Source organism: Oncorhynchus nerka, linkage group LG19, assembly GCF_034236695.1.
Source record: "Oncorhynchus nerka isolate Pitt River linkage group LG19, Oner_Uvic_2.0, whole genome shotgun sequence".
Taxonomy (NCBI): Eukaryota; Metazoa; Chordata; class Actinopteri; order Salmoniformes; family Salmonidae; genus Oncorhynchus; species Oncorhynchus nerka.
The window spans coordinates 40248946-40273382 of NC_088414.1; the positions used below are offsets into that span (position 1 = coordinate 40248946).

General features: G+C 42.6%; 2 protein-coding genes across 2 annotated transcripts in view; both read right to left on the bottom strand.

Annotated features, from left to right (window-relative positions):
* LOC115117439 (NEDD4-binding protein 2-like 1) overlaps window positions 1-9875 on the bottom strand; it is a 13275-nt gene extending 3400 nt beyond the window's left edge. The window contains exons 1-2 of the mRNA XM_029645910.2: window positions 9647-9875; window positions 614-741 (exon numbers count right to left, since the gene is read on the bottom strand). Coding sequence (XP_029501770.1) covers window positions 614-741; window positions 9647-9720 — 202 coding nt within the window. The 5' untranslated portion in view covers window positions 9721-9875. The remainder of the gene's footprint in view (window positions 1-613; window positions 742-9646) is intronic.
* Window positions 9876-21994: 12119 nt separating this feature from the next.
* Window positions 21995-24305, bottom strand: LOC115117441 (NEDD4-binding protein 2-like 1). Its single transcript, XM_029645912.2, has 5 exons — window positions 24121-24305; window positions 22973-23100; window positions 22770-22858; window positions 22353-22441; window positions 21995-22161 (listed from the first exon to the last, which is right to left on the bottom strand). Exons 1-5 carry the CDS (start codon window positions 24207-24209, stop codon window positions 22017-22019), a joined length of 540 nt encoding a protein of 179 aa, XP_029501772.1. The 5' UTR covers window positions 24210-24305; the 3' UTR covers window positions 21995-22016.
* Window positions 24306-24437: the final 132 nt, after the last annotated feature.

A 24437-nucleotide genomic window follows, 5' to 3' on the forward strand; every position in this document is an offset into this window, starting at 1 on the left:
ATGAAACTGTATGTTATTTATATTTCCGTGCAGCATAAAATTAATCAACCAATCAATGTACATGAAAAAACACAGCTTCAATAGAGCATGCTGGGAAATATTACATATGGTTCTATGTAGAACCCTTCTTGCCTTCCAAAGAATCATCAAAGAACCCTTTCTTTCAAAAACAGTTCTTATGATGTTAAAGGTTCTAGGTAGAACCCTTTGCCTTACTAAGAACCCCTTGTCTTCCAAAAAGTGTCCTTCTGATCAAAACAGTTCTTTGTAGAACCCTAAAAAAAAACTTTTGGAAGACTTTTTTCTAAGAGTGTATGTTACTGTAAATATACAGCAAACGAACATTAAACTCCAACTAGACAATGGATACATAGTGTTTGGAACCAAACCAATTGTAATACACATCTAACATCTATGAATAAAAAACATCTGAGGACAGTAATATTTGACACAGAATGCCCATGAGCATAAATTTCTGATTTAAAAAAAAAACACAAATGTGAGAAATTGGTAGATATGGTGTTTTGGAAATCTAATACAATAAATTAATAGATCAATAAATGAATGAATAAATGAATCGATAACCATATTAACCAGTCAATCCTATACCTACCTCTGTTGCGGTTCCATACATGAGCTTTGTTCAGGGATGTATCGCGGAACCCAACCATCTTCCCATCCACCCTGAAGTAGTCGTCTGTGCTGAAGGCTTCTCCAGAACCATACATCTCCAAGATATTCCTGTAGAAAACACACACTCACACTCAACATCTACTCAGACAGAACACATACACAGCTCGTATAGAGAAGTGTGTGTGTGTGTGTGTGTGTGTGTGTGTGTGTGTGTGTGTGTGTGTGTGTGTGTGTGTGTGTGTGTGTGTGTGTGACTATACCTGTGAGATGATACTACTCAGGAGACCACTAGGGCTCTTACATCACACTCTAGTTCCCTTATAGTACCCTGGTTCGGGGGGGGGTGCAGTATCCCTACTATAGCTACCCTTCTCTTCTAGGGCTCTGACATCACACTCTAGTTCCCTTATAGTACCCTGGTTGGGGAGGGGGGTTGCAGTATCCCTACTATAGCTACCCTTCTCTTCTAGGGCTCTGACATCACACTCTAGTTCCCTTATTGTACCCTGGTTGGGGGGGGTTGCAGTATCCCTACTATAGCTACCCTTCTCTTCTAGGGCTCTGACATCACACTCTAGTTCCCTTATAGTACCCTGGTTGGGGAGGGGGTTGCAGTATCTCTACTATAGCTACCCTTCTCTTCTAGGGCTCTGACATCACACTCTAGTTCCCTTATAGTACCCTGGTTGGGAGGGGGGGTGCAGTATCCCTACTATAGCTACCCTTCTCTTCTAGGGCTCTGACATCACACTCTAGTTCCCTTATAGTACCCTGGTTGGGGGTGCAGTATCCCTACTATAGCTACCCTTCTCTTCTAGGGCTCTGACATCACACTCTAGTTCCCTTATAGTACCCTGGTTGGGGGGGTGCAGTATCCCTACTATAGCTACCCTTCTCTTCTAGGGCTCTGACATCACACTCTAGTTCCCTTATAGTACCCTGGTTGGGGAGGGGGGTTGCAGTATCCCTACTATAGCTACCCTTCTCTTCTAGGGCTCTGACATCACACTCTAGTTCCCTTATAGTACCCTGGTTGGGGGGGGGGGGGGTTGCAGTATCCCTACTATAGCTACCCTTCTCTTCCAGGGGCACAGGGTTGATAAGACCCAGCTTTGTCTACAGCGACATTTCCAAACTCTGTCCTGTGGACCCCAAAAATGGGTGCACGTTTTGTTTTTTTTGGATTGATTTAAATAATCAACTAATCATCAAGCTTTGATCATTTGAATCATTTGTGTAGTGATGGGGGGAAAAAAACAGAAACGTGGACCCATCGGGGTCCCGAGGACCGAGTTTGGGAAACGCTGAGCTAGAGGGTCAGGAGAACTGAGTCTAAACCTACTCTTCTGTTGTTAACTTAACTACAACACCTCTTCTGTAGTATAGCCATAGACACTTCCACGACACAAGGATGGAAGAGTCTAGTGACTAGAAAGGCCAATAGAAAGGGTTCGTTTTTGCTCTTAACAGTTTGAATGTCTATATGGATTTTAATTAGGGTTGAATATGTTCCCGGCTATTTTACAAATGTTCCATACCGAGAATAAATCACTTTTCTCCCGGTAACCCGGATTTCCCGCAAAAACTGGAAAGGTCATTCAAAGGCATTATAAAGCGTATAAATCAGCCGACTGTATATGTCTGGATTTGTTCAGAGATTTGTCTGAAAATTCAAACCTGATGCTACCTGACTCTGATGAGCCTACATTAAATACATATAACGAGCCCTACATTAAAGACATATAATGAGCCCTACATTAAAGACATATAACGAGCCCTACATTAAAGACATATAACATTAAAGACATATAATGAGCCCTACATTAAAGACATATAATGAGAGCCCTACATTAAAGACATATAATGAGCCCTACATATAATTAAAGACATATAATGAGCCCTACATTAAAGACATATAATGAGCCCTACATTAAAGACATATAATGAGCCCTACATTAAAGACATATAATGAGCCCTACATTAAAGACATATAATGAGCCCTACATTAAAGACATATAATGAGCCCTACATTAAAGACATATAATGAGCCCTACATTAAAGACATATAATGAGCCCTACATTAAAGACATATAATGAGCCCTACATTAAAGACATATAATGAGCCCTACATTAAAGACATATAATGAGCCCTACATTAAAGACATATAATGAGCCCTACATTAAAGACATATAATGAGCCCTACATTAAAGACATATAATGAGCCCTACATTAAAGACATATAATGAGCCCTACATTAAATACATTATCCAATAGGCTACATACATGATGTAGGCTACTGCACATTATGCTTGACAGAAAAACATAAAAGGGCCTGGATACAGCCCTTAGCCGCAGTATATTGGCCATATACCACAAACCTCCAAGGTGCCTTATTGCTATTATAAACTGGTTACCAACGTAATTAGAGCAGTAAAAATACTAGTTTTGTTATACCCGTGTTATACAGTCTGATATCTAGGCTGTATCACATCAGACCGTGATTGGAAGTCCCATAGGGCGGTGTACAATTGGCCCAGCGTCGTCCAGGTTTGGCCAGAGTAGGCCGTCATTGAAAATAAGAATTTGTTCTTAAATGACTTGCCTAGTTAAATACATACCACGGCTGTCAGCCAATCAGCATTCAGGGCTCGAACCACCCAGTTTAGAATACTATATATAGACTGGAATTACGCACATCGTTCAAACCATGATAAAGCAGGGTGAGAACTACCCCCCCCCTCAGCCCCCCTCCCACAAACTAGAATCAGGGCGCCCACTCCGACAAAGGTTAATTGACCCATAGTCCCACACGGTGACATGATATGATTGACCTGACGTACAAATGAGAGATTGAAAACTGATCGCGCAAATGTCACCATTCCGATTTTTTATTTTATTTTTTATAAAAAATGTGCGGGGCGCCCCGTGCCGCGGCGGCAAGACTCCGCCCTGGGCGTCTGCCCATGTCGCCTGTACCTAAATCCACCACTGGGCTGCTGTATTTCACATTCAGCAACAAAAGAGCTTGTGTCCCTCTTCAAATAGTCTATTGGTATCAGAAATGCGTTAAAAAAGGATGTCCAGCAAACTATTATAGTCTAGCTTTTCCTAAATTGGACACCAAGGGCTAAGGAGAGAGGCCAGCAGAGGCACAGGTGCGTGCGTATTGCGCAAGAGACAGGCTATAAATTAGAAGCATATTATATACATAACCAATCATTCATTAGCTAAATATAAGGCTAATACTGCATTGAATGTATTACCTGAAAGAGGTAGGCTATGGGACATCTATGTATATGGCTATATATAAATCTAGAACAGGATTATCTACTTTGGATGCAATTTGAATGGAGTTGGTGGAGAGAGAGAGAAAGACTGCGAGAGAGCTGACGCATGCGTGCACTGATTTAAAGCGACGCTGTTCAAGTAAAAGACCGTTAAAAAAAACTCTGCTGCGGCAATAAAAAAACAAACATTCTGTGACCCCTGAAAACCAGATGGAGATGGGTAAATTAGATGCGCATTTGGTCTTTATATTACTGTAGCGTAGACTATGCTGCAGGAAATGCAGGCCTACCTGTCACAATAAAAAAAAAGTTACCATGATGAGATGCTAGGTCTGTGAAGTCTGCGCTCCATACTGAGATTGGCTGTCTGTCGCCACCCTGAGCGTTGATGATTCATCATGCAGACCACATTTAAACATTCCATATCATTTAAACATTCCATATAATTTAAACATTCCATATCATTTAACAGTTCCATATCATTTAAACATTCCATATCATTTAAACATTCAAACATTCCATATCATTTAACAGTTCCATATCATTTAAACATTCCATATCATTTAAACATTCCATATCATTTAAACATTCCATATCATTTAAACATTCCATATCATTTAACAGTTCCATATCATTTAAACATTCCATATCATTTAAACATTCCATATCATTTAAACATTCCATATCATTTAAACATTCCATATCATTTAAACATTCCATATCATTTAACAGTTCCATATCATTTAAACATTCAAACATTCCATATCATTTAAACATTCCATATAATTTAAACATTCCATATCATTTAACAGTTCCATATCATTTAAACATTCCATATCATTTAAACATTCCATATCATTTAACTGTTCCATTTGATGCTATGCTGTTCATGATAATAATTTATTATAATTTACTGGTTTCTCTCCGTTACTTATCCCTGGAAACACCATTCAACCCTAGATTATATAGATATCCTGTGCAGCCCAATTCGGAGCTTTTGCCCAATTATTGGCCAAAGATGTGATGTAATTGGTCAAAAGACCAAAAGATCAGAATTGTAAAAACAGCCATAAGGCTCAGTTAAAAAGAGTAATAAATAAAATGACACAAACGGCCATGGAACCCTGAAAAGACAAGGTGAAAAATCAGTCGATGTGCCCTTGAGCAAGGCTCTTAACACTAATTGCTCCTGTAATTGCTCCTCTGGATAAGAGCGTATGCTAAAGGACAATAATATTTTGAAGGTTATGGGTGACTGTGAGAGGCAGCATCCCTCTCTGCAGACAGTGTTTTTAACCAAACGTTATCAGACAAGTGCATAAGATGGCTTCAAGCCCCTCCCATGTACTTCTCTCTGATTATCAGTTCCCCCCTTCAGGTGGACGCTCTAGATAACATGTAAACAGCCTAACCAGCTCTGCTAGGGCGAGTAAAATGGTCAGAGTAAGGCAGTGGCGGTCGGCGATGTTGATGACGAGGGAGGACGTTTTTGTTTTTCATGAGCATGGCCTTATTTCTATTACAGCATATTGGATGACTGTCATTCATATTCCATGTACCCAGTTCAATGTAATATCAATAGGTTTAGGCTACTACATGATACTCTAAATTTCCCTATAGCCACCTATCAATCAAAGTCTACAGCATGGGTGCACACAGGTGGAGAGAACATTTTGAGGTGACAAGACAGTGACACATGGACAGATAGTGACACATCCAATACCGCCTTGCACACTCTTGCCTGCATCTACCTTATCTAGAGTGTAATCATTGGTCCAACAGTTGCAAACGAGAGTTTCTATTGAACAAACGAAGGCATGTTTATCCCCATTTTGTTTAAGAAACGTTTTTCAAACAGAATTTGGCGGAATGAATACACCACTGATCACGGGTAAACACAGTTCCCTTTCATGGCAGCCACGTTGTATTTCTTCTCGTACCTATGCGCTCTCCTCCTCTCTGCTTTTCCCTTCATTTGTGGACTTCAATGCACAACCCATCAGCTGTATGTGACCAAGTGTAAAAAAAATTAAAAAGCAAAACCATATCATAACCACTGCACACGGCCTACATCATTGTCACCATATTTGTTAATGATGGCAGGCCCAACTGCCTGTAAACACAGTCCAGTTCAAAGTGAATGATGGCAGGCCCAACTGCCTCTAAACACAGTCCAGTTCAAAGTGAATGATGGCAGGCCCAACTGCCTGTAAACACAGTCCAGTTCAAAGTGAATGATGGCAGGCCCAACTGCCTGTAAACACAGTCCAGTTCAAAGTGAACTGCCTGTAAACACAGTCCAGTTCAAAGTGAATGATGGCAGGCCCAACTGCCTGTAAACACAGTCCAGTTCAAAGTGAATGATGGCAGGCCCAACTGCCTGTAAACACAGTCCAGTTCAAAGTGAATGATGTGGCAAATGGCTTATTTGCATAAAGGCCTACTGTCCCTCTGATTGGCTATGGTGCACCGGTCTCAAACATTCTAAGAATTTATGAAAACATGAAAATGACCAAATCTAAGTGCTTGCTTGTCAATTAAAAAAAATATATATATATTCTTCATAGGGTTGTATATGAACAGATTTGAATAAGATTTCATGTTACTAAAACGCTGTCAGTTCCACATGAAGAAAACTGGTCCCTGGGGATGACTGTACAGGAGGCCTCATTTATTAATCATGCTTAGGCAACAAATATGTGCGTAAACCATGCGCGGGATCATTCTACACAAAGTGTGAGATTTATCAATATGAACGTTTGCTTGAGAGTGTGTGAAAATTCACGCACAGCCTTGACCATGCGTACACGCAATGCTAAGTGGTGGAATAAGGCAACTGCTTGTCAAAATTAAAATGGGGAAAATATATGTTGAAAATGTGTGAAATTGTGAGAGTAGTCATATAGTCATTTTTCGATTTCATTCTACTTATATTGTGAATTCATGATATGACCCACTTATATTGTGAATTCATGACAGGCTATTTCATATCATTTGATCACAGTCCATTTGTTATGATAATAATCCATATAAAGTACCGTAATTTGATAAATTAAAGGCACATGCGAAATATAGAAGACTGAGATAATGGGAAATCGAATGAGAGGTGTCTGATCTTGCTGTTTGAAACGCGCATTTTTGTTTTTTTTGCATAAAAAAGATTGGCTAATCAGATATTCTTTCCCAAAACCAAATTTTACAGGATTTTTGAGAAGATATAAGATCTACATCCAAGTGTTATCCACCCTCGGGTTTTTTGGCAACGGGTACTTTTCAGCGGGAGCTTAACGATCTGTGTCTCACAGCCCTCAATGAGACAATGTTTTGGATGCAAATCATCAGCATAAAGACGCTGCTGAATGTGGTGGCAATGTGGCCAAGCGGAACACACTGCAGGAGGAAGCTGTTGAGGATGGATGGGTGTTGAGTGTTGAGTGTTGCCTACTCATTTGAAGTATATTTTCCATTGCTAAAGCAACTTGAATTGTCCTAATGGTCCTCTCTTTGTAGCTATGTTTTTATTTTTACTGGTAAAGCCACAACTGAGAGAGCCAAATAAAACACGTTTATTGTACTCGACCTCTGACACTAGCACGACCTATTTCAGTCAAAAAATATATAATTCGTAGTTTTTTTTTGTCGTTGTATATTCCCAACGGATTTTAAAGGGATGATTTGAAACATATATGGTTCATTCCCTAGACCCATAACCATTTAATCTTCGTGAATGCGCGTCTAATTTATAGAGAAGTGAATGCCTTCTGCATCCAATTCTAGTCCTATATTATTCAAGCATGTCATCAGAATGATCAAGATAAGGACAACAAACCTTGTTTAATGTAACTGTCGAAAGCAAGGAAACAACACTATAGCGAGTAAGAGGAGGTGGCCTAATAACAGGGGAAATATTATTTAAAAATATATATATTCGCTAGCCTATAGGCCAGGCCGCATGTGCTGCAACAGAATCGCATGTTCTCTCCCTGCTTTATCATAGTTTGAACGAGGTGCATAATTCCAGTCCTTATAAAACAGTATAATACAATACAGTACAATAATACAGTTTATACTAAAACAGATTAGCCTAGCTTGTTTAATTTATTTACGCAAGAGAGCATGGCTACATCTATGTGCTTTTATGTTTTTTCCTGTGGCGTGTAATGTTTTTGTCGGAAAATAACGGGTTAAGCGGGAGAAAAGTTCTTTCTTCTCTGGATTTGTAAAATACCCATATTCAACCCTCATAGCCATGTCCAAAATCCTATACTTGCGTCCTAAATAGTTTGCAATTTGAGTATCCTAAAAAAACTAAACATTTTATAGTAGGCTTTGTGACATTTAAAAAAATGTTGTATACTTTAAATGCCAAGATGTCATACACATTTCGGCTTTGACAACAGTTGAAAATCAGATATGGGAATATGCTATCGAAATTAACCAATAACACAAAAACAACGCAATTGCCCATGAAGCATTCTCACTATGCCACAATAGAAGGTTTTATAGTAGCCTAGGGTTTAATTGCAGGATGTTATACTCATTTCGGCTCTTCATCTGTATATGTATAGTAGAATTCGATGAACACTTTTCCACAATGCATTGGAAGAGGTGGGCTGCAAGTTATAGGCCATAGTTCTCTTCAAGTAGCCAAGTAGCCAAACAACAACTTACTGGGAAGATGCCAATCGTGAAGCTTCTGTGGTGGTGTTCTAATGTAGGCCAAGGAGTTGTTTTCTCCTTAAAATTCTAAGGAGTATTGCATTGTAGTCGACATCTTTGAAAACAGAGGTATTTTTAATCATCAGATGAAATCAAATTTATTTCTAAAGCCCTTCTTACATCAGCTGATATCTCAAAGTGCTGTACAGAAACCCAGCCTAAATCCCCAAACAGCAAGCAATGCAGGTGTAGAAGCACGGTGGCTAGGAAAAACTCCCTAGAAAGGCCAAAACCTAGGAAGAAACCTAGAGAGGAACCAGGCTATGAGGGGTGGCCAATCCTCTTCTGGCTGTGCCGGGTGGAGATTATATATATATATATTTTTTAATTTACATTTTTACCTTTATTTTACTAGGCAAGTCAGTTAAGAACAAATTCTTATTTTCAATGACGGCCTAGGAACAGTGGGTTAACTGCCTGTTCAAGGGCAGAACGACAGATTTTGTACCTTGTCAGCTCGGGGATTAGAACTTGCAACCACTAGTCCAATGCTCTAACCACTAGGCTAGGCACAGAACATGGACAAGATGTTCAAATGTTCATAGATGACAAGCAGGGTCAAATAATAATAATCGCATTGGTTGTTGAGGGTGCAACAGGTCAGCACCTCAGGAGTAGTTAGATTCATTATTTCGATTTTTATTTTATTTTTTACAAATACATGTAAAGCTGATCAATAGGCTACATCAACACTGGTGTCTAAGACAATTTTCCCCTCGGGGACAGTTCATCCTATCCTATCCTATATATATTTTTTTAATTACAGAAGCTATATCAATGTAGTCTGTGCTATAAATGAACTGAAAACTCCTGTACAAGTTTTACATTTGACCAAATCCGACAAGAATATGCTAATCAAGGATAGGATGGAGAACAATTCACAGTGTATATTTAAAACTATTTATTTTGATAACGGTAAATCGAATTGTTTATTTTAGCAATGTATTTATTATCATCAAGAAAAACGACTTTTTTATCCTCCTCTTGCGATATAAAAAAAGTTTACCTTGCCACAGTTGTCTTCCCTGATCCGGGGAGTCCTCTGAGAATTATGATTTCCCTTGTCCTCTTTCTCCCCATTTTCAGTTCGTTTACCGTTGCAACTACTTTATAATAATCCTTCAAACTAATTTCTTACACCTTTCTGATGGTAACACCGTTGAGTGGTCGAGAGCTCCAACGTCTGTCTGTATGGTAAGGTCTTCTAGAATAGCCTACTGATCACCCAATAGTTTTGCTACGGACCCAACCGCAGGAAACTACGGTACTTTCCTGTCACGTCAGGCGTTGCACCAGCGATTCATTACATGATGATGATGTTGATGATGTTGACGATGGTGATTGACAGTTTTAGATGTACGAGGTTAAGGAATAACAGTATTTCAAAGGTTGATTTGTTTTTGGGAACATATCATAGTAAAATGGCTCAAAAACAACATGTTAGTCTATATGTAGCCCAAATGTAAAACAAATCAATAAGGACAGCCTAAACTCAAAGCTTTACACATTCATTTAAGCCTCCTTGTTAAGAAAACAACACATTACAGGCCTATATATTTTTGTTACTTTTTCTCTCATGGCTAACTAACAGGAAGTTAGAAAAGACAGGCTGAGTAGGCTGGGAGCTTACAGTGCATTCAGAAAGAGTTCAGACTTCTTCTTGTCCTTTTCCATATTTTATTACATTACAGCCGTATTATACAATCGATGACACTATTTTTTCCTTCATCAATCTACACACAATACCCCATAATGACAAAGCAAAAACATTCTTATTATTTTTTTGCAAATGTACTAAAAATAAACAACTGAAATTGAGCTCAGGTGCATGCTGTTTCCATTGCATCCTGTTTCTACAACTTGATAGAAGTCCATTTGTGGTAAATTACATTTATTGGACATGATTTGGAAAGGCACACACACTGGTTGACAGTGCATGTCAGAGCAAAAACCAAGCCATGAGGTTGAAGGAATTGTCAGTAGAGCTCTGAGACAGGATTGTGTCGATGCACAGATCTGTGGAAGGGTACCAATAAATATCTGCAGCATTGAAGGTCCCCAAGAACACATTGGCCTCCATCGTTCTTAAATGGAAGAAGTATGGAACTACCAAGACGACTACACAAAGGCTGCATGACTATGAAAATTACAGTATTCTCAATCAGGGTAGGATGGAGAAAAAGCCATATTTTGTTTAAGTTCAGGAAGTTCTGACAGAAGAACTAACACAACAATCCAGTTGTAAATACACTGCTCAAAAAAAATAAAGGGAACACTTAAACAACACAATGTAACTCCAAGTCAATCACACTTCTGTGAAATCAAACTGTCCACTTAGGAAGCAACACTGATTGACAATACATTTCACATGCTGTTGTGCAAATGGAATAGACAACAGGTGGAAATTATAGGCAATTAGCAAGACACCCTCAATAAAGGAGTGGTTCTGCAGGTGGTGACCACAGACCACTTCTCAGTTCCTATGCTTCCTGGCTGATGTTTTGGTCACTTTTGAATGCTGGCGGTGCTTTCACTCTAGTGGTAGCATGAGACGGAGTCTACAACCCACACAAGTGGCTCAGGTAGTGCAGCTCATCTGGGATGGCACATCAATGCAAGCTGTGGCAAGAAGGTTTGCTGTGTCTGTCAGCGTAGTGTCCAGAGCATGGAGGCGCTACCAGGAGACAGGCCAGTCCATCAGGAGATGTGGAGGAGGCCGTAGGAGGGCAACAATCCAGCAGCAGGACCGCTACCTCCGCCTTTGTGCAAGGAGGAGCAGGAGGAGCACTGCCAGAGCCCTGCAAAATGACCTCCAGCAGGCCACAAATGTGCATGTGTCTGTTCAAACGGTCGGAAACAGACCCCATGAGGGTGGTATGAGGGCCCGACGTCCCCAGGTGGGGGTTGTGCTTACAGCCCAACACCGTGCAGGACGTTTGGCATTTGCCAGAGAACACCAAGATTGGCAAATTCACCACTGGCGCCCTGTGCTTTTCACAGATGAAAGCAGGTTCACACTGAGCACATGTGACAGACGTGACAGAGTCTGGAGACGCCGTGGAGAACGTTCTGCTGCCTGCAACATCCTCCAGCATTACCGGTTTGACAGTGGGTCAGTCATGGTGTGGGGTGGCATTTCTTTGGGGGTCCGCACAGCCCTCCATGTGCTCGCCAGAGGTAGCCTGACTGCCATTAGGTACCGAGATGAGATCCTCAGATCCCTTGTGAGACCATATGCTGGTGCGGTTGGCCCTGGGTTCCTCCTAATGCAAGACAATGCTAGACCTCATGTGGCTGGAGTGTGTCAGCAGTTCCTGCAAGAGGAAGGCATTGATGCTCTGGACTGGCCCGCCCGTTCCCCAGACCTGAATCCAATTGAGCACCAATCTGGGACATCATGCCTCGCTCCATCCACCAACGCCACATTGCACCACAGACTGTCCAGGAGTTGGCGGATGCTTTAGTCCAGGTCTGGGAAGAGATCCCTCAGGAGACCATCCGCCACCTCATCAGGAGCATGCCCAGGCATTGTAGGGAGGTCATACAGGCATGTGGAGGCCACACACACTACTGAGCCTCATTTTGACTTGTTTTAAGGACATTACATCAAAGTTGGATCAGCCTGTAGTGTGGTTTTCCACTTTAATTTTGAGTGTGACTCCAAATCCAGACCTCCATGGGTTGATAAATTTGATTTCCATTGATCATTTTTGTGTGATTTTGTTGTCAGCACATTCAACTATGTAAAGAAAAAGTATTTAATAAGAATATTTCATTCATTCAGATCTAGGATGTGTTCTTTTAGTGTTCCCTTTATTTTTCTGAGCAGTGTATAAAGATCCAGTCTATTTTAAACACACAAAAAAATGGAGGCCCCTTAAACTTCAGTGTTGTAATGGAAACATTCTAGCAAAGTGCATAGCGCTTAGAATTAAAAAGCTATTTTCTTTTATTATTCATCATAATCAGACAGGTTTTTTACATGGATGATACATTAGAGATAATATAATACAAGTACTGGAAACAATAGAACGCTATCAAAAATCTGGGAAACCAGGCCTGGCATTCAAAGCTGACTTTGAATAGGCTTTTGATAAAGTACAACTGGAATTTATATATAAATGCATGGAATATTTCAATTTTTTAAATAAAATGGGTTAAAGTTATGTATAGTAACCCTAGGTGTAAAATAGTAAATAATGGCTACTTCTCAGAAAGTTTTAAACTGTCAAGAGGAGTAAAACAAGGTTGTCCACTATCGGCATATCTATTTATTATGGCCATTAAAATGTTAGCTATTCAAATCAGATCCAACACTACTATCAAGGGGTTAGTTTATCCAGGACTTAAAAAACAAAGGTGTCCTTATCTGCTGATGATTTATGTTTTCTTTTAAATCCACAATTTGGATCCCTCCACAGCCTCATAGATGATCTAGATACTTGTTCTAATCTCTCTGGATTACAACCAAATTATGATATGTTTACTATATTACGTATTGGATCACAATTTTTTTGTGATCCAATGGTCTGACGGTGAAGTGGACATACTCGGTATTCATATCCCGAAAGAAAGAAATGATCTCACTACAATACATTTTAATAGAAAGTTAGCAAAAATAAGATACGATTTTGCTACCGTGGAAAGGAAAATACCTGTTCATTTGTGGAAAAATCATCCTGGTTAAACTCTTTAGTCATATCCCAGTTTACCCTGATTTAACTCTTTAGTCAAATCCCAGTTTACCTATTTGCTTATGGCCTTGCCTACACCTAAAGACATTGCATTTAATTTGGAAAGACAAGCTAGACAAAATTAAGGCCAATTTAAATAATGAATATGAATTCGGAGGGCAGTAGTTATTAAATATTAAAGCATTAGACCTCTCACTAAAGTCTTCAATCATACAAAAGCTATACTTAAATCCGAACGGGTTCTCTAGCAGATTAGTAAGAATGTCTCACCCCATGTTCAAGAATGGCCTTTTCCCCTTTTGCAACCTCAGATTGCAACCTCTCACTTTTGGTTTTTGAAAATGAAATGATCTCCAAAATATAACTATAGCTAAACAAACAATAGAAAATTATTTGCCATTTCAGTTTAATGCACCAGAAAAGACACAACAAATAGTACAACAAATATTATGGTTAAACTCAAATATACTAATGAATAAAAAACTACTTTTTTTTTCTTTAGATACATTTTTTAAACTGTATAACCTTTCTAAATGATATCATAAATAGGACTGGTGGAGTTATGTGACACATGCAGCTAACAAAAAATATATGGAAATGTCTGCTCTTTTCGAATCTACAGTACAAACAACTAATTGCAGCATTACCACAGAAATGGAAGAGGCAAGTGAAAGGGGGAGGAAGTAAGGAACTAGGGGGAGGAAGTAAGGAACTAGGGGGAGGAAGTAAGGAACTAGTCTGTTGGCCCTGGGGGAGGAAGTAAGGAACTAGTCTGGGGCCCTGGGGGAGGAACTAGGAACTGTTGGCCCTGGGGGAGGAAGTAAGGAACTAGTCTGTTGGCCCTGGGGGAGGAAGTAAGGAACTTGTCTGTCGGCCCTGGGGGAGGAAGTAAGGAACTAGTCTGTTGGCCCTGGGGGAGGAAGTAAGGAACTTGTCTGTCGGCCCTGGGGGAGGAAGTAAGGAACTAGGGGGAGGAAGTAAGGAACTAGTCTGTCGGCTCTGGGGGAGGAAGTAAGGAACTTGTCTATCGGCCCTGGGGGGGAGGAAGTAAGGAACTAGTCTGTTGGCCCTGGGGAGGAAGTAAGGAACTAGGGGAGGAAGTAAGGAACTTGTCTGTCGGCCCTGGGGGAGGAAGTAAGGAACTAGGGGAGGAAGTAAGGAACTAGGGGGAGGAAGTAAGGAACTTGTCTGTCGGCCCTGGGGGAGGAAGTAAGGAATTAGTCTGTTGGCCCTGGGGGAGGAAGTAAGGAACTAGTCTGTTGGCCCTGGGGGAGGAAGTAAGGAACTAGGGGGAGGAAGTAAGGAACTTGTCTGTCGGCCCTGGGGGAGGAAGTAAGGAACTAGGGGGAGGAAGTAAGGAACTTGTCTGTCGGCCCTGGGGGAGGAAGTAAGGAACTAGGGGGAGGAAGTAAGGAACTAGTCTGTATTAAAGACCATAATTAGTTAAAGAAAATTCTGATGAATAAAGAAGTATACCAGTTTCATTTAAGGACCAAAAAATTTAAAAGTTAGGAAGAGATTTTCTATGTACCGATTCCATGGCACATGGATACACAAAACGACACTGGATTCAAAACTTCAAGTTTTTGAATTTAAATTATTATTACACCAAATTCTTAACCAATAGAATGTTATTTATATATGGTACAACCATACAACCATCCCAGCTCTGCAGATTTGGCTGCGAAGAGAACAAATCAATAGATCATTTGTTTTGGTACTGTCCATATGTAGCTTGTTTTTGGTTACAAGTCCAATGGCTGAAGAATTGCAACATTTACCTGGAGTTAACTCTGGAAACAGCACTGCTGGGTGATTTGAAAAGTCACGGTCAATCCATTAATAACACAATAACACAAAGGTTATCTTTAATTTACAATAGGTACTGTAGAATCTATGAGAATAGATTGTTTCAAACCTTTTGGGAAACATTGCAGCACAGTTGAAAAATATATGGGAAATAGAAATCAAAACTAGCTGGTGTTCAGAGATTGACTGTAGGGGTTGAGTGGAGCTGAAGGAGGAGACTAAAAACTAGCTGGTGTTCAGAGATAGACTGTAGGGGTTGAGTGGAGCTGAAGGAGGAGACTAAAAACTAGCTGGTGTTCAGAGATTGACTGTAGGGGTTGAGTGGAGCTGAAGGAGGAGACTAAAAACTAGCTGGTGTTCAGAGATAGACTGTAGGGGTTGAGTGGAGCTGAAGGAGGAGACTAAAAACTAGCTGGTGTTCAGAGATAGACTGTAGGGGTTGAGTGGAGCTGGAGGAGGAGACTAAAAACTAGCTGGTGTTCAGAGATAGACTGTAGGGGTTGAGTGGAGCTGAAGGAGGAGACTAAAAACTAGCTGGTGTTCAGAGATAGACTGTAGGGGTTGAGTGGAGCTGAAGGAGGAGACTAAAAACTAGCTGGTGTTCAGAGATAGACTGTAGGGGTTGAGTGGAGCTGGAGGAGGAGACTAAAAACGAACAAAATAAAATAATTGCAAAATATACTGTGTACGTAGAATGTATATAGGATGGTTAACCTGGAAGTAGAAGCCTAAGAGTTGTTTTCCATTAGTTCACTCCAATTAGGGGAGTGTGTCACGCCTACTCCTGTTCCCTCCCTCCAGCGCTCAACATCACCAGTCTACTAACCACCTGTCCTGTTCCCTCCCTCCGGCGCTCAACATCACCAGTCTACTAACCACCTGTCCTGTTCCCTCCCTCCGGAACTTAACATCACCAGTCTACTAACCACCTGTCCTGTTCCCTCCCTCCAGCGCTCAACATCACCGGTCTACTAACCACCTGTCCTGTTCCCTCCCTCCGGCGCTCAACATCACCAGTCTACTATCCACCTGTCCTGTTCCCTCCCTCCAGCGCTCAACATCACCAGTTTACTAACCACCTGTTCTGGCAACCCACACTGCGCACACCTGGTAACCATCATCACACACACCTGCTCCCCATTGTTACACACAATTGGATTTCATCACCACCCTGATTACTCTCCCTTCATACAGCCCTCAGTAGTCTCAGTCACCACCTGACTTCATCCCCACCCTGATTACTCTCTCTTCATACAGCCCTCAGTAGTCTCAGTCACCACCTGACTTCATCCCCACCCTGATTACTCTCCCTTCATACAGCCCTCAGTAGTCTCAGTCACCACCTGACTTCATCACTACCCTGATTACTCTCTCTTCATACAGCCCTCAGGAGCCTCAGTCACCACCTGACTTCATCACTACCCTGATTACTCTCTCTTCATACAGCCCTCAGTAGTCTCAGTCACCACCTGACTTCATCCCCACCCTGATTACTCTCCCTTCATACAGCCCTCAGTAGTCTCAGTCACCACCTGACTTCATCCCCACCCTGATTACTCTCCCTTCATACAGCCCTCACCAACCTCAGTCACCACCTGACTTCATCACCACCCTGATTACTCTCTCTTCATACAGCCCTCAGTAGTCTCAGTCACCACCTGACTTCATCCCCACCCTGATTACTCTCCCTTCATACAGCCCTCACCAACCTCAGTCACCACCTGACTTCATCACCACCCTGATTACTCTCTCTTCATACAGCCCTCAGGAGCCTCAGTCACCACCTGACTTCATCACTATCTCAGTCACCACCTGACTTCATCACTACCCTGATTACTCTCCCTTCATACAGCCCTCAGTAGTCTCAGTCACCACCTGACTTCATCACCACCCTGATTACTCTCTCTTCATACAGCCCTCAGGAGCCTCAGTCACCACCTGACTTCATCACTATCTCAGTCACCACCTGACTTCATCACTACCCTGATTACTCTCCCTTCATACAGCCCTCAGTAGTCTCAGTCACCACCTGACTTCATCACCACCCTGATTACTCTCTCTTCATACAGCCCTCAGGAGCCTCAGTCACCACCTGACTTCATCACTACCCTGATTACTCTCCCTTCATACAGCCCTCAGTAGTCTCAGTCACCACCTGACTTCATCACCACCCTGATTACTCTCCCTTCATACAGCCCTCAGTAGTCTCAGTCACCACCTGACTTCATCACTACCCTGATTACTCTCTCTTCATACAGCCCTCAGGAGCCTCAGTCACCACCTGACTTCATCACTACCCTGATTACTCTCTCTTCATACAGCCCTCAGGAGCCTCAGTCACCACCTGACTTCATCACTACCCTGATTACTCTCTCTTCATACAGCCCTCAGGAGCCTCAGTCACCACCTGACTTCATCACTCAGGAGCCTCTCACCACCTGATTACTCTCCCTTCATACAGCTGACCTCAGTAGTCTCAGTCACCACCTGACTTCATCACCACCCTGATTACTCTCCCTTCATACAGCCCTCAGTAGTCTCAGTCACCACCTGACTTCATCACTACCCTGATTACTCTCTCTTCATACAGCCCTCACCTGACTTCATCACTACCCTGAGCCTCAGTCACCACCTGACTTCATCACTACCCTGATTACTCTCTCTTCATACAGCCCTCAGGAGCCTCAGTCACCACCTGACTTCATCACTACCCTGATTACTCTCTCTTCATACAGCCCTCAGGAGCCTCAGTCACCACCTGACTTCATCACTACCCTGATTACTCTCTCTTCATACAGCCCTCAGGAGCCTCAGTCACCACCTGACTTCATCACTACCCTGATTACTCTCTCTTCATACAGCCCTCAGGAGCCTCAGTCACCACCTGACTTCATCACTACCCTAACCAGGCAGTATTGGTTCTGTTTTTTTTGTGTATTTTAAGTACAAATATATGGGGGATTGGAAGTGATGCAGACCATTATGTTGATGGAAACCATAATCTATCTGCAGTATTAAAGCTGATCTACACCCTGATATGACTCAACCTCCAATACCACCAAGTAGGAAGTCATCTCGAAACCAGCTTCAACCAGTCTTGTGGTTCGCCAGATGCCGTTTAGCATTTCAACTACAAGCACTTATGTGTGTATGTGTGTGTGTTTTTATATGCCTGTTTGGTGTGCATATGATGAGATTGATAAACTATAATGTCTTATTCCTCGCTGCCAGCTATTGCAGAGATATTTGAACTGATGTTATTTTTGTGTAACTTAATTTTCATGTCATTGTCACATCCTTTTGCACTTGAGAAGCTAAACGGCATCTGACTAACCACAAGGCTGGTTTCAAGATGACTGGAAGTGGTGCAGGAAGTGGAATCAGATCAGAGTCAGAGTTTCCTCTTGTTCAGACATGTTGAGGAGGGAGGAGGAGGAGGAGGAGGGTGATTAATGGACAGACCCATTCACTCTGGCTGTTACATCAGATATACATGTTGATAAAGTCCCTTATCTGTTGTGTGAAATACCACAGTGTGCCATCACAGCAGCAAGATTTGTGACCTGTTGCCACAAGAAAAGGGCAACCAGTGAAGAACAAACACCATTGTAAATACAACCCATATTTATGTTTATTTATTGTCCCTTTTGTACTTGAACTACTGGCACATGATTACAACTCTGTTTATAGACATAATATGACATTTGAAATGTTTTTATTTTTTTTTTTTTACTTTTGTGAGTGTAATGTTTACTGTTCAATTTCTATTGATTATTTAACTTTTGTTTAATATCTATTTCACTTGATTTGGCGATGTAAACATATGTTTACCATGCCAATAACGCCCCTTAAATTGAAAATGAATTGAGAGAGAGAGAGAGCAAGAGAGAGAGAGAGAGAGAGAGAGAGAGAGAGAGAGAGACAGAGAGAGACAGAGAGAGAGAGAGCAGAGAGAGAGAGAGCAAGAGAGAGAGAGAGAGAGAGAGACAGAGAGAGACAGAGAGACAGAGAGAGAGAGAGCAAGAGAGAGAGAGAGAGAGAGAGAGAGAGCAAGAGAGAGAGAGAGAGCAAGAGAGAGAGAGAGCAAGAGAGAGAGAGAGAGAGAGAGAGCAAGAGAGAGAGAGAGAGAGAGAGAGAGAGAGCAAGAGAGAGAGAGAGAGCAAGAGAGAGAGAGAGAGACAGAGAGAGACAGAGAGAGAGAGAGCAAGAGAGAGAGAGAGAGAGAGAGAGCAAGAGAGAGAGAGAGAGCAGAGAGAGAGAGAGAGAGCAAGAGAGAGAAGAGAGAGAGAGAGAGAGAGAGAGAGAGAGAGAGACAGAGAGAGACAGAGAGAGAGAGAGAGAGAGAGAGAGCAAGAGAGAGAGAGAGAGCAGAGAGAGACAGAGAGAGAGAGAGAGAGAGAGACAGAGAGAGAGCAAGAGAGAGAGAGAGAGCAAGAGAGAGAGAGAGAGAGATCAATAAAACAAGAGATCAATAAAACTACATTGCATTACAATGTTCTCTTGGCTGTAACCTCATGACATTTATTTGTTTCCGGGGATTTCAGGGGATTTTAACTTTAAATTAAACGTGGATGGTTTTGATTGATTTGTTCTCTTTAAAAAAAATAATTTGAGACTTACAGTAGACCAGCCTCATAGAACAATCCCATGGATGATTTTACAGTGAGCATCCTCTAGTAGGAACAGGTGTTATTCAGAGCCACTCAATAACAATGACAGCACAGTGAAACCAAGAGACAGAAAAATGTCACAGGTGGTTTTCAGCCCATAAGCACAACCACTCTGTGTTGTGGCTTGGCTTAATATCATATTCAAAATGGTCGGACACTGAAGCATTCCAGAGCTGACATAACGATAAAGTGGGGGGTTCCCTGTGATGTGTGTTTGTACTTTAATGCATGAGTTCCCCAGTTTAATTACAGTCCATTGGCTATCTGTCTCCTGTCTGCGTCAGGCCATATCGGGGGAAGAGGGGGAGGTACTTCTCCTCTCTCCTGTCTGCGTCAGGCCATATCGGGGGAAGAGGGGGATGTACTTCTCCTCTCTCCTGTCGGGGAAGAGGAGGAGGTACTTCTCCTCTCTCCGTCTGCAGGCCATATCGGGGGAAGAGGAGGAGGTACTTCTCCTCTCTCCTGTCTGCGTCAGGCCATATCGGGGGAAGAGGAGGAGGTACTTCTCCTCTCTCCTGTCTGCGTCAGGCCATATCGGGGGAAGAGGAGGAGGTACTTCTCCTCTCTCCTGCCTCTCAGGCCATATCGGGGGAAGAGGAGGAGGTACTTCTCCTCTCTCCTGTCTGCGTCAGGCCATATCGGGGGAAGAGGGGAGGTACTTCTCCTCTCTCCTGTCTGCGTCAGGCCATATCGGGGGAAGAGGAGGAGGTACTTCTCCTCTCTCCTGTCTGCGTCAGGCCATATCGGGGGAAGAGGAGGAGGTACTTCTCCTCTCTCCTGTCTCCTCTCCTCGTCAGGCCATATCGGGGGAAGAGGGGAGGTACTTCTCCTCTCTCCTGTCATATCGGGGAAGAGGGGGAGACACTTCTCCTCTCTCCTGTCTGCGTCAGGCCATATCGGGGGAAGAGGGGAGGTACTTCTCCTCTCTCCTGTCTGCGTCAGGCCATATCGGGGGAAGAGGAGGAGGTACTTCTCCTCTCTCCTGTCTGCGTCAGGCCATATCGGGGGAAGAGGGGGAGGTACTTCTCCTCTCTCCTGTCTGCGTCAGGCCATATCGGGGGAAGAGGGGGGAAGCCATATCGGGGGAAGAGGGGGGTACTTCTCCTCTCTCCTGTCTGTGCAGGCCATATCGGGGAAGAGGGGGAGGTCAGGCCATATCGGGGGAAGAGGAGGAGGTCCTCTCTCCTGTCTGCGTCAGGCCATATCGGGGAAGAGGGGAGGTACTTCTCCTCTCTCCTGTCTGCGTCAGGCCATATCGGGGAAGAGGAGGAGGTACTTCTCCTCTCTCCTGTCTGCGTCAGGCCATATCGGGGAAGAGGGGAGGTACTTCTCCTCTCTCCTGTCTGCGTCAGGCCATATCGGGGAAGAGGGGAGGTACTTCTCCTCTCTCCTGTCTGCGTCAGGCCATCGGGAAGAGGGGAGGTACTTCTCCTCTCTCCTCGGGGGAAGAGGGGGAGGTACTTCTCCTCTCTCCTGTCTGCGTCAGGCCATATCGGGGGAAGAGGGGGAGGTACTTCTCCTCTCTCCTGTCTGCGTCAGGCCATATCGGGGGAAGAGGAGGAGGTACTTCTCCTCTCTCCTGTCTGCGTCAGGCCATATCGGGGGAAGAGGGGAGGTACTTCTCCTCTCTCCTGTCTGCGTCAGGCCATATTGGGGGAAGAGGGGGAGGTACTTCTCTCCTCTCTCCTGTCTGCGTCAGGCCATATCGGGGGAAGAGGGGGAGGTACTTCTCCTCTCTCCTGTCTGCGTCAGGCCATATTGGGGGAAGAGGGGGAGGTACTTCTCCTCTCTCCTGCTCTGGGAGAAAACAATAAGAATGTGACTTTACTCTTTCCTGTGACTGTGGTCAGGTCTTTCAGGAAAAGGGGGTGGGGATAGAGGATGGATTATTTCTCTCCTTCTGAACAAATAGCTTTGTACAGTTGATAGTTATGACCAGAGAGTTAAGTATTTTATTTATTTATATTTTACTAGGCAAGTCAGTTAAGAACAAATTCTTATTTTCAATGACGGCCTAGGAACAGTGGGCTAACTGCCTGTTCAGGGGGAGAACGACAGATTTGTACCTTGTCAGCTCAGGGATTTGAACTTGCAACCTTCCGGTTACTAGTCCAACGCTCTAACCACTAGGCTACCCTGCCGCCCCGGCTAATTTGTTCTGTATTTTGGAGACTTTGGGGGGGGGGAGACCAGCATGTCTTCATCACTGGACGTTCCATTCCTCTTTGCTTCTCTTCCAGCGTTTTTTGGAGTAGCCGTCGTTAAGTACATGCCAGATGCTGTCAGCTTTTTTCCAGCGAGCCTCAAAGGACCTGAACTTACGCTTGGGGATGTTACCACGACACCGTCTACAGGGAGATAACACCGTTTTAAATAAAATCATTGAATTGATAACCAATGTATAATTTATAGATAAGTAATAACAATCTATTGACGGCTGTAAAACTGGTAAACAAGTATACGATCCTACCCCAATGCACATGTACTGTGTGTACACTGTGAGAATGTAGGCTGTTAAAATGAAGAGGTTGTTTCTGACCTGTACAGCTTGTTGATGGAGATGTTGTTCTGAGGATAGCCTTTAGGCAGTTCCACCATTATGATGTAATAGTTCTTCTGTCCAATCCCCTGAGAGAAAGAATATTTTATTATGACATCTGCCGCTAGCACCACCTAGTAGGAAGTCATCTGGAAACCAGCTTCAACCAGTCTTGTAGTTAGTCAGATGCCGTTTAGGTTCACAAGTACAAAGGATGTGACAATGACTAGAAAATAAGTGGAGCGTTACAAAAATAACATTGAAATGTCTCTGCAATGCCTGGTAGCTGGGACTAACTAAACTAGAAATCGTATGCATTTCAAACACACACACACACACACACACACACACACACACACACACACACACACACACACACACACACACACACACACACACACACACACACGTCCTCACCATGTGGATATAGGGCCACATCTCCCAAAGAGAAATGTTTGTGTTGTCAACGATGATCGGATCCACACCTCTATTCATGGCTTTAAAAACTGTCAACACAAGCCAGAGTACCAGTACTTTAAAAAGAAGAACAAACGATGTGTGTGTAATGACACGATGAGCAGATTGTTTCTGCTTTTGCCCCCAGCCACCACAATACACACCATCCTCTCTATTCTGCTGATGGTTGAGCTGAAAGTTTCCTTTGGTGTAGTTGGTTCTTTCATGGTACCTGTCAGCGGAGAAAATGTCTCCTTTCAGTCCAAGTCTTGCATATTCGTCCCAGAGTTTTCTGGAAAGCAAAAAAGGAAATCATATCATTAGATATTTAGATATTTCAAATAAAGTGTTTCAGTCTATTCAAAATTACAACCATCCTGGTTAAGTGTGCCTTGAATTCTAAATAAAGCCCCCCCCCCTCACAATCACACCTCCTCCTCCATGCTTTGTGGGAACCACACATGCAGAGATCATCCATTAATCTACTCTGTGTCTTACAAAGACACGGTGGTTGGAACCCAAAATCGCAAATTTGGACTCATCAGACCAAAGGACAGATTTCCATTGCTCATGTTTCTTGGCCCAAGCAAGTCTCTTCTTCTTATTGGTGTCCTTTAGTAGTGGTTTCGTTGCAGCAATTCGACCACGAAGGCCTGATTCACGCAGTCTCCTCTGAACAGTTGATGTTGAGATGTGTCTGTTTCTTGAACTCCGTGAAGCATTTATTTGGACTGCAGTTTCTCAGGCTGGTAACTCTAATGAACTTATCCTCTGCAGCAGAGGTAACTCTTCATGAGAGCCAGTTTCATCATAGCGCTTGATGGTTTTTGAGACTGCACTTGAAGAAAATTTTCCAGATTGACTGACCTTCATGTCTTAAAGTAATGATGGACTGTCTTTTCTCTTTGCAAAGGGTGGCTACTTGAAAAATCTCAAATCTCAAATATATTTAGATTTGTTTAACACTTTTTAGGTTACTTCATGGTTCCATGTGTTATTTCATAGTTTTGATGCCTTCACTATTATTATACAATGTATAAAATAATACAAATAAAGAAAAAACACAGGAATGAGTAGGTGCGACCAAACTTTTGACTGGTACTGTATATTAAACAACAAAATGTATATGGGGGATTGGAAATGATGCAGACAATTACATTGATAGAAGCCACAATCTTCAATATTAGCCATATTAAAAAAGTGTTTAGGTGATACTTCAGAAAATGAACCCACGCTCTCAAAACAATACCTATTTTGACAAAAAAGACTTGGGATAAGGCAGGCTCCCAATCGTTTGGATTGATTAGCTTACTTTGCCTTCTCTGTCTTTCCAACTCCTGGCAAACCTCGAAGGATGAACAGTTTCTTCATGTGTCGATTTTGTCTTCTCCCTCTCGCCATTTGTCTTTTACTTCAGACTGCTTCACCACCAACTACAGTACACAGCACAACCGCAGCTGTACTCTGTTTACAAGACACGCCCTCCCGCCCAAGAACTGAAACCAACAAAATAAGTGAAACCAAACCCCCATAACCGTTCTGGATTCATATCAGTCTAATGTCGATGCTGATTACACGCAAGTAAGTATTGTATAGCCCGTCTGTGTTTCGTATGATTAGGTGCTATTA

Bases quoted from the DNA above. Each gene is read 5' to 3' on its own strand.
- LOC115117441 (XM_029645912.2), bottom strand. From the start codon at position 24,209: ATGGCGAGAGGGAGAAGACAAAATCGACACATGAAGAAACTGTTCATC. The intron at 23,101-24,120 runs GTAAGCTAATCA...TTTGCTTTCCAG, and splicing joins GGAAAGACAGAGAAGGCAAA to AAAACTCTGGGACGAATATG. The intron at 22,859-22,972 runs GTGTGTATTGTG...TTGTGTTGACAG, and splicing joins TCAGCAGAATAGAGAGGATG to TTTTTAAAGCCATGAATAGA.